The 19,185-nt window shown below is 43.3% G+C and overlaps 1 protein-coding gene across 7 annotated transcripts in view; it reads left to right on the top strand.

Moving 5' to 3' along the window:
• Med1 (mediator complex subunit 1) overlaps nucleotides 1-18,908 on the top strand; it is a 43,710-nt gene extending 24,802 nt beyond the window's left edge. For 3 of the 7 annotated variants that reach the window (XM_006247399.5, NM_001415766.1, XM_017597471.2), the window contains 8 exons: nucleotides 1,924-2,013; nucleotides 2,870-2,981; nucleotides 3,699-3,823; nucleotides 4,296-4,414; nucleotides 6,633-6,834; nucleotides 9,968-10,063; nucleotides 10,167-10,272; nucleotides 12,623-18,908. In XM_006247399.5, the coding sequence (XP_006247461.1) occupies nucleotides 1,924-2,013; nucleotides 2,870-2,981; nucleotides 3,699-3,823; nucleotides 4,296-4,414; nucleotides 6,633-6,834; nucleotides 9,968-10,063; nucleotides 10,167-10,272; nucleotides 12,623-15,872 (4,100 nt within the window). In that variant the 3' untranslated portion in view covers nucleotides 15,873-18,908. Of the gene's footprint in view, nucleotides 1-1,923; nucleotides 2,014-2,869; nucleotides 2,982-3,698; nucleotides 3,824-4,295; nucleotides 4,415-6,632; nucleotides 6,835-9,967; nucleotides 10,064-10,166; nucleotides 10,273-12,622 lie in introns of those variants that run through there. The other 4 variants (XM_006247401.5, XM_039086636.2, XM_039086635.2 and 1 more) reach the window with 4 other exon arrangements.
• The last annotated feature ends 277 nt before the right edge of the window (nucleotides 18,909-19,185 follow it).

Raw genomic sequence — 19,185 nt, 5'->3', positions numbered from 1 at the left:
TGTGTGTGTGTGTATAAGCTTATAGAAACTTAATTTTTTTTTTCATTTTTGTTTTTTTCTTGATACTTCTGTTTGTGCTGGAACTTACTTTGTAGGCTAGGCTGGCCTTGAACTCATAAAGATCTGCTTGCCTCTGCTTCCTGAGTGGTGGGATTAAAGGTGTGTGCTACCATGTGGGGTTTTTTGTCATTGTTGTTGTTTTGCCCTCTTGGTTTTAACATTTTATTTTATGTGCATGGGTAGTTTGTCTATACAGATATGCCTATATATGCTGGCCCGTAGAGGTCAGAGGAGGGCATTGGATTCCCTGGAATTCAAAGTACAGATTGTTGTGAGCCACCATATGGGTGCTAGGAGTTGAACCTGTGTCCTCTGAGAGAATGGCCAGTGCTGTAAAATTGTTGTGCCTTCTCTCAAGCCCCAGATTATGGGTTTTATGCTTTTATGCAGTGCTGGAGCTCAAACCCAGGGCCTCAGGTATGCGAGGCATATACTCTTTTTTTTTTTTTTTTTTTTTTTTTGGTTCTTTTTTTCGGAGCTGGGGACCGAACCCAGGGCCTTGCGCTTCCTAGGTAAGCGCTCTACCACTGAGCTAAATCCTCAGCCCCTCGAGGCATATACTCTTATCATCTGAATTGCATTTCTACCCAGTCTGTGTGTGTGTGTGTGTGTGTGTGTGTGTGTCTGTCTGTCTGTCTGTCTTCTGTGTGTCTGTCGGTGTCTCTGTGTGTCTGTCTTCTGTCTGTCTGTCGGTGTCTCTGTGTGTGTGTGTGTCTGTCTGTCCCTCTCCTTTTAGGTGGAATCAGGGTCTCGCTGTCTTTAAGTGGGGCTTGAACTCATTGTATCACACAGCCTGGCATCTTCTTGTCATCCCAGCTATTGTGAGCCACAACACCTAGCACTTGTATGAGTGTAGGTGTAGGAGTGTATGTGTGTGTAGGTGTAGGGTGTGTATGTGTGTGTAGGTGTAGGAGTGTATGTGTGTGTAGGTGTAGGAGTGTATGTGTGTGTAGGTGTAGGAGTGTGTGTGTGTAGGTGTAGGAGTGTATGTGTGTGTAGGTGTAGGAGTGTATGTGTGTGTAGGTGTAGGAGTGTATGTGTGTGTAGGTGTAGGAGTGTATGTGTGTGTAGGTGTAGGAGTGTATGTGTGTGTAGGTGTAGGAGTGTATGTGTGTGTAGGTGTAGGAGTGTGTATGTAGTTGTAGGAGTGTATGTGTGTGTAGTTGTAGGAGTGTGTGTAGGTGTAGGAGTGTGTGTGTGTAGGTGTAGGAGTGTATGTGTGTGTAGGTGTAGGAGTGTATGTGTGTGTAGCTGTAGGAGTGTATGTGTGTGTAGGTGTAGGAGTGTATGTGTGTGTAGCTGTAGGAGTGTATGTGTGTGTAGGTGTAGGAATGTATGTGTGTGTAGGTGTAGGAGTGTGTATGTAGGTGTAGGAGTGTATGTGTGTGTAGTGTAGGAGTGTGTATGTAGGTGTAGGAGTGTATGTGTGTGTGTGTAGGTGTAAGAGTGAATGTGTGTAGGTGTAGGAGTGTGTGTATGTAGGTGTAAGAGTGCGTGTGTGTAGGTGTAGGAGTGTATGTATGTGTAGGTGTAGGACTGTGTGTGTATGTAGGTGTAGGAGTGTGTGTGTGTATGTAGGTGTAGGAGTGTGTGTGTGTAGGTGTAGGAGTGTATGTGTGTGTAGTGTAGGAGTGTGTGTGGCTGTAGGAGTGTGTGTGTGTGTGTGTGTGTGTGTGTGTGTGTGTGTGTGCACTTTTTGAGAAGTATTATGGATTTACTTGAACCTAGTGCTTTTCATATCCTAAGTAATCCCTGAGCTATCTATCCCCAGCCTTTTCTTGTTAGTTTGAGAAAAGGTTTCTTTATAGGAGAGTTCCACCACAGGTACCATGAATTCTTTTTAATAGCTTTCATTTATGACAGGTCATTTAATGAACATGAAATACTATGCCTCTCCGTCTGACCTGCTGCATGATACAACTGCCTCTCCTATCACTTTGCATGAAAAGAATGGTAAGTTTGTTGCTTCATGTACTTGGAGGCAGACCTCTTTTTGTAACTAGGCTGCCCTGGAACTCACTATGTAACGCACAGTGGCTGTCAGACGTAGAGTGTGGTGATCATACATTTCACTTTGCCTTCCGAGAACTGAGACTATAGGTATGAACTAGCATTCCTAGCTGGAGATGGTCTTTTGAGACAGGATGACCTCCACCTCCTAGGTGCTGGAGTTACAGCATATACCACTATACTCTCCTTTCGCCCATCTGTTAAAAGCATTGGAAAAATTCAAATGCCCAGCCTCCCCCTCTAATCTTCATATAATCCGGGTTTTTTTAAGATTTATTTATTTTATGTGAGCACACCGTAGCTGTCTTCAGATGCACCAGAGGAGGGCATCAGATCCCATTACAGATGGTTGTGAGCCACCTTGTGGTTGCTGGGAATTGAGTCAGGACCTCTGGAAGAGCAGTCTGTGCTCTTACCCGCTGAGCCGTCTCTCCAGCCCTGGCTTGTAACATTTGTGAATTTTGTGGAATTAGAGTGTCTGGTTCATAGTGACTGATACTGCAAGGATTTCTTCTGCATGTTAGTTGTGCTGCTGCTTTCTCCTCAGGCCAGCCTCAGACGTACTCTGTAGCCGCCGCTTACATGATGCCTGGCTTTTGTTTTTTCCTGTGCTTTGTTCTGTTTTTGAGACTGAGTCTAAACTTGTAGCTGAGGTGGGCCTCTAACTCAAATCCATTTTTCTTTCTCATTCTGCAGAATGCTGGGTGGACACACAGGACCAGCATTCCTCTCTTTTTAGTGCTGAGATCTTTTTCCTACTTATGAGGTAGAAAATCTTTTTTTCTTTTTCTATTCCCAGTTCCTCGGTCTTTGGGAATGAATGCCTCAGTGACAATTGAAGGAACCTCTGCTATGTACAAACTCCCAATTGCCCCATTAATTATGGGGTCACACCCAGCTGACAACAAATGGTAAGATACAGTTTTAAAGTAGCGAAGTCTGTTTTTCAGCTTCAAGCGCAGTGTGAGCCATGTTTTATTTGTCTTGTCTTCCTGGAATGTTTAGATGTTGCCCTTTGCGTCCGTGCACGGACTTTACTCCTGTTCTTTACTGGAGTGTGTCTACTTGACACACACACTTGTACACATTTGTTTTTAAATCGTTTAATTTTTTTATTCTGTGTGTGTGTGTGTGTGTGTGTGTGTGTGTGTGTCCGCGCGCGTGTTGCCTGTATATTGTTCTTTGCACCATCTTTGTACCTGGTGCCATCAGAGGCTGGAAGAGGCCATTAGATCCTCTGGGGCTAATGATGGTATGAGCTGCCTCGTGGGTGCTGGGGATTGAATACAGGTCTTTTAGAATACCAGATAGCACCATTAAACACCAAGCTATGCCAGTATCCCCTGTAGACCATAGTCTTTGCTCTGAATAAATGAGTTGGAGTTTTGTGCTGGTTTTTGAACCCAGGACTACAAATACCTGCACACAGAGCTGGACCGTGAGCCCCACTGTACATACTTAATTAAGTACTTCACAATTAACAAGGTAATATATTTTGAAATTGCATCGAGGATAGTAGAAAAGTAAGCTTTTGATAGACCTTGTGGGTTTGTGTAATATATACATGTCTGAATAAATGTGTTCATAGTTTTCAAAATAGAAAATTTTCCCCTCTTCTTTCTTTGAAGGACCCCTTCTTTCTCTGCAGTCACTAGTGCCAACAGTGTTGATCTTCCTGCGTGTTTCTTCTTGAAATTTCCCCAGCCAATCCCAGTATCTAAAGCATTTGTTCAGAAACTGCAAAATTGCACGGGTAAGCTCTGTTTTTTAAAATGTTTGCCAGCCTGTAATAAAGGAAGGTTTACCTGTTAAGATAAAACTTGTTAAAGTGAGAGTGGAAAACATTAGACTATCTTAAACAGCTTACAGTCCTCAGGCCTCAAGGACGTGCTACTGAGTACAGGTGTTAGGACATTACTAGTAGGTAGTACTAGTGCTCTCTGAGAACTTTTGGATGTGGGTGAAGGCATGGAAAGTGCAAGAGAGAACAGTGGAGCTGTCTGGAGAGATGGCTCAGCGGCTAAGAGCACTGACTTCTCTTCCAGAGGTCCTGGGTTCAATTCCCAGCAACCACGTGGTGGCTCCCAACCATCTGTAATGAGATCCAGATCCAATGTCCCCTTCTGATGTGACTGAAGACAGCAACAGTGTACTCGTATACATGAAATAAATAAATCTTTTTTAAAAAATAATGTGACCATTATAAATAGTCCTTATATTTTCAGGAATCCCGTTGTTTGAGACTCCGCCTACTTACCTGCCCCTCTATGAACTCATCACTCAGTTTGAGCTGTCAAAGGATCCTGACCCTTTACCTTTGAATCACAACATGCGATTTTACGCTGTAAGTAGGCCCTGTGGGTTTGCAACAATGTTCTTTACAGCATTAGTCAGGTTGATGGCTTTCTTTTAGATGGCTTAATTTTTAGTTGGGCAAAAAAAAGTCATCTTAAACATACTAAAGCAAAAGAGAATGAGCTTTGAGTTCAGAAACAACCACCTACATTTCTGTCTATATCAATTTATGTGCATCAGTGTTTTGCTTATATTTGATTAAGTATATGTATAACCTGCATGCCTGGTGTCAAAGAAGTAAGAAGATACCTAAGTTAGCATTACGGACGTCTGTGAGTGGCCATGTGGATGCTGGGAACTGAACCTAGGTCCTTTGGAAGAGCAGCAAGTGGCTGTTAACCAAGGAGCATTCTTTCTTACCCTCTTTGTTCTAGACAGGTTCTCATGTAACCCAGGCTGGCATTGAACCTAGCAGAGGGTGATCTTAAACGTCCTCTAGGTTGCTGTGACTATAGGCATGATGAGAAGTGTTTACAGAGGAAGCCAGGACTGGTGGAACATAGTATATGGGGAGTGGAGGCTTAAGGATTCCTCGACTTAGGGGTAGCAAAACCTTTTCTCAAAAAAGCAATAGAAAAAATGTTGTATCAGAATTAAAAATCTTTTAATGCTGTCTTGAACTTTTAGAAGGTTGAAAGATATTAAGATTTTTTATTTTTGGGGGCTGGAGAGATGGCTCAGTGGTTAAGAGCACTGACTCCTCTTCCAGAGGTCCTGAGTTCAATTCCCAGCAACCACATGGTGGCTCACAACCATCTGTAATGGGATCTGATGTCCTTTTCTGGTGTGAACTAAGACAGCTACAGTGTACTTGTATATAATAAATAAATCTTAAAAAAAAAAAAAAGATTTTTCTTTTTATTCTTTTGAGGGCATGGTGCCACACCTTTATCCCTGCACTTATGAGGCAGAGGCAGGTGGATATCTGTGAGTTCAAGGCCAGCCAGGGCTATAGAGAAAAGCTCTTAGTTAGGATTTTATTGCTGTGAAGACACCATGACCAAGGCGACTCTTATAAAGGACATTTAATTGGGGCTGGATTACAGGTTCAGAGGTGTGGTCCATTATCATCAAGGTGGGAACCACGGCAGCATCTAGACCTGAGAGTTCTACATCTTCCTCCAAAGAACTAGAAGCAGGCTGTTTCCTGGAAGCTAGGAGGAGGGTCTCAAAGCCCACCCTCACAGTGACACTCTTCCAACAAGGCCACACCTCCTGATTGTGCTACTCCCTGAGGCATGCACATTTAAACCACCTCAGAAAGCCTTCTCAGAGTGGGAGGAAGAATTGTTTCTTAGGCCAAGTGTGAACAGTGAGGAACCCCCCACCCCTTTTTTAAAGATTTATTTATTTTATGTATATGAGTACACTGTCCCTGTCTTCAGACACACTAGTAGAGGGCATCAAATCAGATCAGAGATGGTTATTAGTTACTATGTGGTTGCTGGGAATTGAACTCAGTCCCTCTGGAAGAACAGTCAGTGTTCTTAACCACTGAGCCATCTCTCCAGCCCCAAGATCCTGTCTTAAAAGGGAAAAATGGTTCCTTTTAATTTACTATCTTTATGTATATGAGTGTTTTCCTTGCATTTGTGCCCACATGAAAGCCAGAAGAGGTTGTCAGATTCTCCTGAAATTGGAATTACAGACTGAACTGTCCTGTGGATGGATGGGTGCTGGGAGCCAAATCTAAGTTGTCTGAAAGAGCAGCATGGGCCCTTAACTGCTGAGCCATCTCTTCATCCCTAGCCCATTGAGTGCTACAGCAAGAACCCTTAACTACAGGGGGAGGACAAATGCTATGTATATAAATTATGAAAGGCCCCGACTTCCTATGGACTTGAATTTGATATGAATGCTTAGCTTATACAGCATTGAAGCTCTCTAGTTCTAGCTATAGTATCATTATACAGAATGTTTTAAGATACAGCTTTGTAATTCTTTAGAAACTGCTAGTATAAATTTCTAAGGTGGTTTTTATTTTAGCTAAATTAGGAATCCACCTGAATAGTACATTTATATACAGAAATCTTTTAGCTAAATAAATAACTAGTTGGCATTCATAACGTAAGTTGCAAGAGGTCTTGTGGATATGTGAAGTTTACTACATCCCATACTTTGGTATTCCTTCTGCCTACTCCAGGATAGTTTTGACTTGGTACACTTCTAAGTAAATACCATTCATTTCCATTGCTGTCTTTGCCTAGGCTCTTCCAGGTCAGCAGCACTGCTATTTTCTCAATAAAGATGCTCCTCTTCCTGATGGCCAAAGCCTGCAGGGAACACTGGTCAGCAAAATCACCTTCCAGCACCCTGGCCGAGTTCCTCTTATCTTGAATATGATCAGACACCAAGTGGCCTATAACACCCTAATTGGAAGCTGTGTTAAAAGAACTATTTTAAAAGAAGGTACTCTCTTTCCTTTTGATAAACTTACTGGAAGATTGATCCTGACTTCTTCAATGGCTCTTAAATTTGGTAGTTCATAGAAATACCCATATAGCTTTAAAGACTTCAGGTGTTTGGTTCAAAACTCAGATTAAAAGAATTATAATGGGGGTTGGGGATTTAGCTCAGTGGTAGAGCGCTTGCCTAGCAAACGCAAGGCCCTGGGTTCGGTCCCCAGCTCCGAAGGAAAAAAAAAAAAAGAAAAAGAAAAAAAAATTATAAAAAAAAAATTATAATGTCACTGTAAACTAAACAATCACAATTGGGAATTTAGATTAGTCACCACAAGTTACTTTGATGGAACTAATTTGTTACAATTGGTATTTAGAGTAAAAGCGGTTGTGTGTATGTGTGTAAAGCAGTTCTCTGGATTTACATTGTTTCTTCTTGCCCGAAACTTCTGATAAATACCTGTCTGTGAGATTTAATAGTTCATACTGATTTGTTTTTATTCTTTAGATGAGCTCATTTTCTAGGCCAGGCTAGCCTTGAATTCAGTGTTTCATAGACTAGTCTTGAAACTGAGGTGACCCTTCTGCTTCCGCCTCTCATATGTTAGCATTATGGTCTACACTCCCATTCCTGTTCACTTCTTCTGAATAGAACCATAACTGGGCAATGTGTCTTTACTTTTCCACCTTAATGCGCTGAGCTAGATGCTTTCTTTCTTTCTTTTTTTTAAAGATTTATTTATTTATTTCATATATGTGAGTACAGTGTTGCTGTCTGCAGACACACCAGAAGAGGGCATCAGATCCCATTACAGATGGTTGTGAGTCACCATGTGGTTGCTGGGACTTGAACTCAGGACCTCTGGAAGAGCAGTCAGTGCTCTTAACCTCTGAGCCATCTCTCCAGCCCCCTAGATGTTTTCTAAATAATAAAGTTAGGTTGTTATGTGTGGTAGATTTAGTCCTTAAAATAATATCCCACCCCACCCCATTCTTTATAGAATTTGGTCGTATAACTTTAAAAGTCTAAAACCTATGACCCTTTCTTTTTCTGTCTAGATTCTAAAAGATACTTTTTTTTTTTTTTTTAATTTTAAACATAGTTGACTACTTGAAGCTTTAATGCAAATTTTGGCTCCTAGGGTTGATAGGTTACTTTTTAATCTTGGTCACATAGCATTCTAGTGATGGTTATTTAGTTTTAGAGATCTATCAGTGGAAGTTTCAGGCAACAGGAAACTGATGTAAATCCACAGAACTGCTTTAGAAACAATTGTTTTGAGATAGGTACTCAGATACTCTTGAACTGAGTATTCAGATAAAGCTGCTCTTAAAATCCTCATCCTATAATTTTAAAAATCTTTTTACATATTTGTCTTTTTTTTTTTTTTTTTCTTTTTTTCAGAGCTGGGGACCGACCGAACCCAGGGCCTTGGGGCTTGCTAGGCAAGTGCTCTACCACTGAGCTAAAACCTCAACCCCTTAAAAATCTTTTTAAAGTTATATCAAGAGCTGGAGAGATGGCTCAGAGGTTAAGAGCACTGGCTGCTCTTCCAGAGGTCCTGAGTTCAAATCCCAGCAACCACATGGTGGCTCACAACCATCTGTAATGGGAACTGATGTGGCTCAAGACAGCTACAGTGTACTCATGAGAATTAGAAGGGGAAAAAAACCCTATGTGTATGATGTATATGTGGGTGTTTATGCCTGTGTAACTAGAATGTTTGGTAGATTGCCAAATTTAAACAACAACAAAAATAAAAATCAAAAGGAACCATATTGCCTAGTGTGGAATCTGCTGTGGTCATGCTTTTACTCTCAGTATTTGGAGGCAGAGGTAGGTAGAACTCTGAGCTACACAGAGAGACCCTGTCTGAAAATAAACAGGTTAAAGTTGTAGCATGTAGGTACAGTTCTTGCCTACCACTGGTGAGGCCGTTGGTTTAGTTGTTTAGTTTGCTCTGCAAAAAAAACAAAACAAAACAAAAAACCAAGTAAAGCATGTCTAAAACATTATCCAAAATGAATCTGGAATGCATGTATATGTATGTATATATATGTATCTGGTCTCAGTGTATGCTTGTGTTTTATTTGTTTGGTTTCTTGTGACAGGGTCTTACTGTGTATCCTTGGTCGAGCAGAACTTGCTGTGTAGACCAGGCTGGTCTGACCCTCACAGAGATCCCAGTACTTGGTGGAAGAGGCAGGTGAAGCTCTATGATACTGAGTCCAGCCTGGTCTACAGAATGATTTCCAGGACAGACAGGGCTACATTGACAAACCTTGCCTAGAAAAACAAACAAAAAAAAAGTAGTTTTTATTCAAGCTAATGTTGTGCATGACTGAATCCCAGCACTAGGAGGCAGAGGCAGAGGCAGAGGCAGAGGCAGAGGCAGAGGCAGATAGGACATAGTGAGTTTGGGCCGGCCAGGGCTGCATGGGGAAACCTGTCTCAGAAACCAACCAAAGCAATCTAACGAAGTTTTATGGTAATAGTACTGGATGACTACTTGTCGAATGGAATGAAAACACTAATTGAGAGCTAGGCAGGGGGCTGGAGAGATAGGCCAGTGGTTAAGAGCACTGACTGCTCTTCCAGAGGTCCTGAGTTCAAATCCCAGCAACCACATGGTGACTCACAATCATCTGTAATGGGATCTGATTCCCTCTGATTCCCTCTTCTGGCGTACAGGCATATATTCAGGCTATATACATAATAAATAAATAAATCGTTAAGAGAGAGAGAGAGACAGAGAGACAGAGAGCGCGCGCGTGTGCGTGCGCGAGGTCGTGAGCTGGGCAGGGCCGTGAATGCTTGTAGTCTCTGTGTTAGAGAGGCTCAGATAGGTTATGCATTCAAGAGTAGCCTGAGCTACACAAGACTGTGTCCTAAGTTACAAAATGAAACAAAACTCTTGGCCAGTTTTGGTTTCAGAATTCACTCTTAGTGTAGGATGTTTACCAATTCTGTTGTTGTTCAGTTTTTCATGTTTTCATCATTTTATATACATTCTTTGCCTGCCTGTATGTTGGTGTACCTTGTGTATGCGTGGTGGTCAACTGGCTATGTCACTGTATATATAAAGACATTGGTTTTTTTTAATGTCTTAAATATGGTTATGATCTTTTTCCTCGTTCTTTAGATTCTCCTGGGCTCCTCCAATTTGAAGTGTGTCCTCTTTCAGAATCTCGATTCAGTGTATCTTTTCAGCACCCTGTGAATGACTCCCTTGTGTGTGGTGAGTTGTGTGGGAGGCGAACATCTCTCTTGGGGTGTATCTTTCTTGAAGGATTGAGAACCTGTATGTATCTCAATGATCGCTTCTACATTTTGTCTTTCAGTGGTGATGGACGTGCAAGACTCAACACATGTGAGCTGTAAACTCTACAAGGGGCTATCAGATGCACTGATCTGTACAGACGACTTCATTGCCAAAGTTGTTCAAAGGTAGTAGTGACCCTTTCTCATAAGAGATTCGTATAAAATGTGCCTCTATCCATCCGTCCGTCCGTCTGTCCCTCTGTCTATATCTATTTCAAGACAGGCTGTTCTGGAACTCTATAGGCTAGGCTGCCCTTGAATGCAGATCTGCCTGCCTCTGCCTCCTGAGTGCTGGGATTAAAGGTGTGCATCCTCATGCCTGGCTACATATTGTTATTTTTAGCATGAATTGAAAGTATTAGGGAAACGTTGCCATTTATTCAAATTTACTACTGATCTCATGCTGTGAGTATCAAAGCAAATGTGAACTGTGTTGTTACTTGAATATCACTGTTCATGCAGTAGGGACGGAGCTGGTGACTTTAAGCCTTGTCACACATTGAAGGTGACAGGGAGCTGGAAAAGCACTTCCTTTTCAAAGACATTCTCTCTGCTGTCTCCACCAAACTTACTGTTAGCCTAGGTGGGCCTTGATCTCAGAGACTGGCCTTCCTTTGCCTTGTGCTGATGAAAGGGTGGGCTTCATCATGCCTTGCCTAAATTATTAGTATTTTTTTCTTTCACCTTCCTCCTCTTTCACATGTACCATGTTTTATAGCAGTGTGTGGGAAGTTAACATTTAAACCAGCCAGCTTCCAAGAAACATTAATATGTAATTTTCAAATTTTTCTTTCAAAAGGAGGGGGGCTGGCAGCCTATTTTTACAAAGAGATTTTACTTAAGTTTTTTGTTTGTTTGTTTTTAAAGTTTTATTGGTTCTTTGTGAATTTCATATCCTGCACCTGTATCCCACTCATCTCCTGGTCCCTCCATATCTGCCCTCCGTCCCTGCAACATCCTCCCCAAAATAAAACAAAGAGCTTTTTTGGAAGCTGCAGTGTGTCAGTCACAGTGTGTCCTGGGGTATGCTCACAAGCTGGCCTTCCAGATGCTCTTGCGCTGAGCCACAGGTCTGTTTGAGGTCTCTGCTTGTGCTACACCCATCAATCCTGGATCCTCCTTGGGATCCCTCACATATCCTGTTGTTGACTGTGTCGTAGAGACTATGCAGCTTTGCTTCTGCAGGCCTGGGCCCTTCTTTATGTTTTGAGACAGGGCCTTGTGTCTGGCCTTGATAATGTAATTAAGACTGAGCTTGAATTCCCAATCTTTGTGCCTTAGCTTCCTGAGCGCTTTGATCAGAGGCATAAGCCACTACCTGGCTGCTTTGGTGCTGGGGAGGAAGCCCAGGGCTCTGTGCATGGTAGGCAAGTAGTGCAGTAACTGAGCCCCAGCCTCAACCTCAAAATAGATTTTAATAGATTATGATCAACTGTTATTGGAACACTGCTTCATTAAGCTTCAAGCAAAACTGTGAAGTTTGAAGACAAAACACTTAACAGTTACAAGGCTCAAAATATCATTATTTGGCTTAGGATAAAATTTGCTGACACACATAGTAAAGCAAAATGTTTTTAAAAGTATGTTGATTGGACTGGAGAGATGGCTCAGTGGTTAAGAGCTCTGACTGCTCTCCCAGAGGTCCTGAGTTCAATTCCCAGCAACCACCTGGTGGCTCACAACCATCTGTAATGGGATCTGATGCCTCTTCTGGTGTGTCTGAAGACAGCTACGGGGTACTTATATATAGTAAAATAAATCTTTAAAAAGAAGTATGTTGGGGTTGGGGATTTAGCTCAGTGGTAGAGCGCTTGCCTAGGAAGCGCAAGGCCCTGGGTTTGGTCCCCAGCTCCGAAAAAAAGAACCAAAAAAAAAAAAAAAAGTATGTTGATAATCTAAACTTAGCCGGAAGTGAGACGTAGTCTGTGTTAAGTAGTACTGTACTGCATACCAGCAACAGGACTTTCCACAAGAGTGGCTTTTGCCATTGCCAGGGTCTGTCTTAGTGGTTTGATACTTATCATCATCTATGACCATGTGGAGCCCCTCCAAAAGGAGTATATTTTCATCCCGAGTTGGATTATCATTACTTTTCCTTCTCAAGCTCTTCCATGTTTTCCTTTTTGAGACAGGGTCCAAACTGGCCTTGAACTCACAGTTCCTGTGCCACCCACGCCTGAGAACTTTCTTTTAGTTCAGTGTAAATTGTTTTTGAATTCTGGTTTGGCATTTGTGTGTGTTTCATAAGCAGTTAATTTCCTGTTGGATAACATTTCTTTCTAGAATCAGTATATCCAAGGATTTGCTTTGATAGTTATTCTTGTCTTATGATTACTTGCCTTATGTGAAAATTGCTAACTGCCGTCTTCTGAGGCTTATTTCACTCACAGGCAAAAGTAGAGCCTTTTGTTCCAATGATTGGTGATTGTATTTATTACCAATGCGTGTTAACTTAGGTTTGTCTCCTGTCTTACAGATGTATGTCCATCCCTGTGACGATGAGGGCTATTCGGAGGAAGGCTGAAACCATACAGGCTGACACGCCAGCACTGTCCCTCATTGCAGAGACAGTCGAAGACATGGTGAAAAAGAACCTGCCCCCGGCTAGCAGCCCAGGGTATGGCATGACCACAGGCAGCAACCCAATGAGCGGTACCACCACACCAACCAACACCTTTCCGGGGGGTCCCATTACCACCTTGTTTAATATGAGCATGAGCATCAAAGATCGGCATGAGTCGGTGGGCCATGGGGAGGACTTCAGCAAGGTGTCTCAGAACCCAATTCTTACCAGTTTGTTGCAAATCACAGGGAACGGGGGGTCTACCATTGGCTCGAGTCCGACCCCTCCTCATCACACGCCGCCACCTGTCTCTTCGATGGCCGGCAACACCAAGAACCACCCGATGCTCATGAACCTTCTTAAAGATAACCCTGCCCAAGATTTCTCAACCCTTTATGGAAGCAGCCCTTTAGAAAGGCAGAACTCCTCTTCCGGATCACCCCGGATGGAAATGTGCTCGGGGAGCAACAAGACCAAGAAAAATAAGTCATCAAGAGTACCACCGGACAAACCCAAGCACCAGACCGAAGATGATTTTCAGAGGGAGCTCTTTTCAATGGATGTCGACTCACAGAACCCTATGTTCGATGTCAGCATGACAGCTGACGCGCTGGATACACCTCATATCACTCCAGCTCCAAGCCAGTGTAGTACGCCCCCAACAACGTACCCACAGCCAGTGTCTCACCCCCAGCCCAGTATTCAAAGGATGGGCCGACTGTCCAGTTCAGACAGCATTGGCCCAGATGTAACTGATATTCTTTCAGACATTGCAGAAGAAGCTTCAAAGCTTCCCAGCACTAGTGATGATTGCCCACCCATTGGTACCCCAGTTCGAGATTCCTCGAGTTCTGGGCATTCTCAGAGTGCCCTCTTTGACTCTGATGTCTTTCAGACTAATAACAATGAAAATCCATACACTGACCCGGCTGACCTTATTGCAGATGCTGCTGGGAGCCCCAGTAGTGATTCTCCTACCAATCATTTTTTCCCTGATGGAGTAGATTTCAATCCTGATTTGTTGAACAGCCAAAGCCAAAGTGGTTTTGGAGAGGAGTATTTTGATGAAAGTAGTCAGAGTGGGGATAATGATGATTTCAAAGGATTTGCATCTCAGGCACTAAATACTTTGGGGATGCCAATGCTCGGAGGTGACAATGGGGAGTCGAAATTGAAGGGCAGCAGCCAAGCTGACACAGTTGACTTCAGTATTCTGTCAGTAGCTGGTAAGGCTTTGGGTGCAGCAGACCTTCTGGAGCACCACAGTGGTAGTCAGAGTCCTCTGCTGACCACTGGAGAATTAGGGAAAGAAAAAACTCAAAAGAGGGTGAAGGAAGGCAACGGTATGGGCGCTAGCAGTGGGTCAGGCCCGGGGTCAGACAGCAAGCCAGGCAAGCGCAGCCGCACACCTTCCAATGATGGGAAGAGCAAAGATAAGCCTCCAAAGCGAAAGAAGGCAGACACGGAGGGAAAATCCCCATCTCACAGTTCTAATAGACCTTTCACCCCACCCACCAGTACAGGTGGGTCCAAATCCCCTGGCAGTTCAGGACGATGTCAGACGCCCCCTGGTGTCGCCACACCGCCCATTCCCAAGATCACCATTCAGATTCCTAAAGGAACAGTGATGGTGGGCAAGCCTTCCTCGCACAGTCAGTACTCTAGCAGTGGTTCTGTGTCTTCCTCTGGCAGCAAAAGCCACCACAGTCATTCTTCCTCCTCCTCTTCCTTATCTTCTGCTTCCACCTCAGGCAAGATGAAAAGCAGTAAATCAGAAGGCTCCTCAAGTGCCAAGCTCAGTGGCAGTATGTATTCTAGCCAAGGGTCTTCTGGATCCAGCCAGTCCAAAAATTCATCTCAGACTGGGGGGAAGCCAGGCTCCTCTCCCATTACCAAACATGGACTGAGTAGTGGGTCTAGCAGCACCAAGATGAAACCTCAAGGCAAGCCATCCTCACTTATGAATCCTTCTATAAGTAAACCAAACATATCCCCTTCCCATTCAAGGCCTCCTGGAGGCTCAGATAAGCTTGCCTCTCCAATGAAGCCTGTTCCCGGGACCCCCCCATCCTCTAAAGCCAAGTCCCCTATCAGTTCAGGTTCTGGTAGCTCTCATGTGTCAGGAACTAGTTCAAGCTCTGGTATGAAGTCTTCTTCAGGGTCAGGATCCTCAGGCTCATTGTCTCAAAAAACTCCCCCAGCATCTAATTCTTGTACACCATCTTCCTCCTCATTTTCCTCAAGTGGTTCTTCCATGTCATCCTCTCAGAATCAACATGGGAGTTCCAAAGGGAAATCTCCCAGTAGGAATAAGAAGCCTTCTTTGACAGCTGTCATAGATAAATTGAAGCATGGGGTGGTTACCAGTGGGCCTGGGGGTGAGGATCCAATAGACAGTCAGATGGGTGCAAGCACAAATTCCTCTAACCATCCCATGTCCTCCAAACATAACATGTCAGGAGGAGAATTCCAGAGCAAACGTGAGAAAAGCGATAAAGACAAATCAAAGGTTTCTACTTCTGGAGGATCAGTTGATTCCTCTAAGAAGACTTCAGAGTCAAAAAATGTGGGGAGCACGGGTGTGGCAAAAATTATTATCAGCAAGCACGATGGAGGCTCCCCGAGCATCAAAGCCAAAGTGACTCTACAGAAACCTGGAGATAGTGGTGGAGAAGGGCTCAGGCCACAGATCGCCTCTTCAAAAAACTATGGCTCTCCATTGATCAGTGGTTCTACTCCAAAGCATGAACGGGGTTCTCCCAGCCACAGTAAGTCGCCAGCATATACACCTCAGAATGTGGACAGTGAAAGTGAGTCAGGCTCCTCCATAGCAGAGAGATCCTACCAGAACAGCCCCAGCTCAGATGATGGTGTCCGGCCACTCCCAGAATACAGCACAGAGAAGCATAAGAAGCACAAAAAGGAAAAGAAAAAAGTAAAAGATAAAGATAGAGACCGGGACAGAGACAAAGACAGAGACAAGAAAAAATCTCACAGCATCAAGCCAGAGAATTGGTCTAAATCCCCCATTTCTTCAGATCAGACTTCATCTATGACAAATAACCCTATCTTATCTGCAGACAGGCCTTCCAGGCTCAGCCCTGACTTTATGATTGGGGAGGAAGATGATGATCTTATGGATGTGGCTCTGATTGGCAATTAACCTTACTTTCTAAACAGACATGTCCAGAGGCGAAATTAACGATACATGTAAACCAACATGAGGGGTGAGTCAGACAGGCCGATCTGTGCTTGAGAATCCTACAGGCATGGCGTCTGCATCAGGCTGGGTGCATTTATACACATATCTAAACCCTGCTAGGAAACCATGCCGCTGGTTGCTCATGAACAAGTCCTATCTCTTTGCCAGAAAGCAATGAATAAAATACTTGCTTAAGAAAGGGAGAGGGGGTGGTGGGAAAGGGTGTAGAGAGGGAGGGGTGGGAAACTTTTGTGGGAAATATTCATATATATTTTTCTCCCTTTTCCATTTTCAGGACATGCTTTAAAGTCATTTTAGTGCATGTATTTGAAGGGCTGGGCAGAAAATGAAAAAGCAATACATTCCTTGATGCGTTCGCATGAAGGTTGTTCACCTTTGGGAGGTGACCAGTGGAAGCATGGGCAAGGAAGGGACTTGGCAGTTCTGGACACTTAAAGCAATGTTTGGTGTCTGTTTCTTAGGAGTGATTGGGGGAGGGAAAATTATTTTAGCTATTTATTTGTAATATTTTAATCCTTGATGTTTGTTTTTATGCAATGTTTGTTCCTAAATCTATGAAGGTTATGGTTCAGAACAGTAGGCAGGCAGCAAGGATTGTCTGGTGGGGGAAGCTTGCGGCTCGTGTTGATGCTGCAGCACCAAGCCCACAGAGCTAATCACAGCCTGTCTTTGGAGTTAAATAGAAAAACCAAAACTATTATCTTTGGAGGTTTTTCACAGGGTTCAGACACCATAGGAATATTAGGAGTGAGTTACCTCCCTATGCAGATAAAAGATTTATCTTCTTTAATTAAAAAGGAAGGGTGGCTTTTGGGGGTATACATATATTTTCAGAATCTATACCCTATTGTATAAAAACCAGTATAGAATTATTAGTTCTCCTAGTTCCACAATGTGCCAAACGTCTACATCCCAGCATTTTGTTTGCAGGAGAGCTGATGCCATTCCTAAGAGCTGGACTCTTTGTTTCTCTTCAACACCAGGAGGAGGAGTTCAGACGTAAATCACTCCACTGTATGCTCCCCAGATAAACAGTTTTTAAAAAAAAAATGCAGCCATAGTTCACTTAAAACAATTTCAAGCTCACTTGAAGTGATTAGGGCCTGGAATGCTAAGTGAGCATGAAGATAACCCTTGCTACCGTGTAGCACACAATTGGACCTTTTTGGAGAAACAGGTCTGAGTCTGGATTCTGAGGGACATCAAGGAAGACCTTCTCATAAGTACAGGAACGCAGGAGACCGTTTTGAGTGCAACAGAAGTTTCTCAGTATTTGGAGGGTCCTCTCAAAAATCCGCGGCCTTACTTTGATTTCGCCACCTGCACTGTGCCATTCCTGATGATTCTGTTCAGGATCTGTGTCAGCGGGGCGGGGCATGATCCCCAGCACAACTCTTCTGGATTACAAAACGAAAAAAAAAAAAAAAAGCCAGGTGATTGATGTTTGTGTGTGTTATAAGTGGAGTGACTTCATCAGATATGGACGCTTCTACATCCAACACTCTGCAGGCTGGAGTCAGCATAGACTGGAAAATCTACTGTGGTTCCTGACTCTTCCTTTTTCTTTCTTTATTTTTTGACATTCTTCCTTTTCTGGTTCTCAACAACTCTGCCATTTCTGTGTCCCAAGGCAATAAACAGGAAACAAAATATTGGAAAGTGGAGCAAGAAAAGTTATCTGTTCCCCTATCGGAGCCTGGTGTCTTGGGTGACAGTACCAAGGACACGGGCAGGGTGTAGTGGAGTGCTTTCTCTGTGGTGCTGCTGACACAGTAGCCGTGCGGTGTCTTAGATAAAGCCAGGTTGGATTTCTCAGAAATTTGCCACCTGGTTCTGAATCCTATCCTCTTAGTTTCTGCAGGAAAGTTAAAGTCATATGGGGGTTTCATTTTGTTCTGGGTGGGGACAATCTCATGGGGAAATGTACTGCATAGTATAAGGGGCTAAGGCCCGCCAAGCAGAGTCAACAAATACCAAAATGAGTAAACTGGGAAGCTTTTCTCTCTTTCTGTCTTCATCCCAGATCAAAGAATCCCGAGTTAGGATCTGGATGAAGGATAAGCCCCTGAATTGCTGATGGGCACACCCCACACAATGACCCAGCATCTGAACTTGCTTAACAGGGAGCCGGGGCTAAACTGCTTCACCCTGCCTGGGAACCAGGGAGCACTGCATTTCTCCACAGGGTGGAGGAGAAGAGGCAGAGTAAACCAAGCCTGGGACACCTCCCTCCCATCCAGGTGTACTCATTCTCCTGTTTGAAAAGACGGCAAGGATATGAAGTCAACTTCTACCTATGTGCTGCTGCTGGACTTTAATGTATTGTTAGTTTGACCTGATTCTTCTGTCTTTGGGCTTCATGTTAAGGGTCTTTGGACAAAATCTGCTCTGATGTACAAGAATATTTCATTGTATCTTAAAACAAGTGTTTCCGAGGTGAGGAAGGGGACCTAATGTAATTGCCAAAGCCAGCTTGAGGTTGATAACTCTTGAATTGGATTTTCCTTTTGTCAGGTGGAGGCCTGACAATCTGTAACAGCAATATATCATGAATTTTCAGCAGAGCCAGTGAGTCACACACAGTGTCCTCATTGGTCACAGCAGATGTCAGTATAGAAAACAAACAATCCCTGGGTAATCTTGTGTTCTATTTTACCTTTAGCCCTGTCCTCCAATTATTTGTTTGGAGTTAAGTTTTGAGGGACAGGAAGTATTATGGTAGAAACTAGGTTGGGAAAATGTTCAACTATAGGGTTGAGATTTAAAATTTGAGTTTAAAAATGTACATCAGGAGCAGTGAGAAGAGTGTTTTCTTAAAGGCATTTCTAATTTGATTTTCTGTGTGTATGGCTGTTCTGTAAATATTTTTTTTTCATTTTTTTGAAAGTGGACAAAATCTGTGGGATTTTCCCCCAAAAGAACACAAAAATAAAACTGTTTCTTTACATACAAATAAATTTCTTTGATAAAAAGAAATGTGCCTTTGTGTGTGTGTTTTGTTATTGTTATTTTGTTTGCTTTTTTTTTTTTTTTCTTTTTTTTTTTTCGGAGCTGGGGACCGAACCCAGGGCCTTGCGCTTGCTAGGCAAGCGCTCTACCACTGAGCTAAATCCCCAACCCCTGTTTGCTTGTTTTTAAGACAGATTCTCACTATGCTGCCCTGGCTAGCCCAGAGCTCACTGTGAAGACCAGGTTGGCCTATGGTTTTTGGGCTTAGGTTTCATGTAGCCCAGCCAGACCATTAACTTCTGTG

The sequence above is a fragment of the Rattus norvegicus genome, chromosome 10 (genome assembly GCF_036323735.1).
Source record: "Rattus norvegicus strain BN/NHsdMcwi chromosome 10, GRCr8, whole genome shotgun sequence".
NCBI lineage: Eukaryota > Metazoa > Chordata > Mammalia > Rodentia > Muridae > Rattus > Rattus norvegicus.
This window is presented reverse-complemented; position numbering and strand designations above follow the sequence as displayed.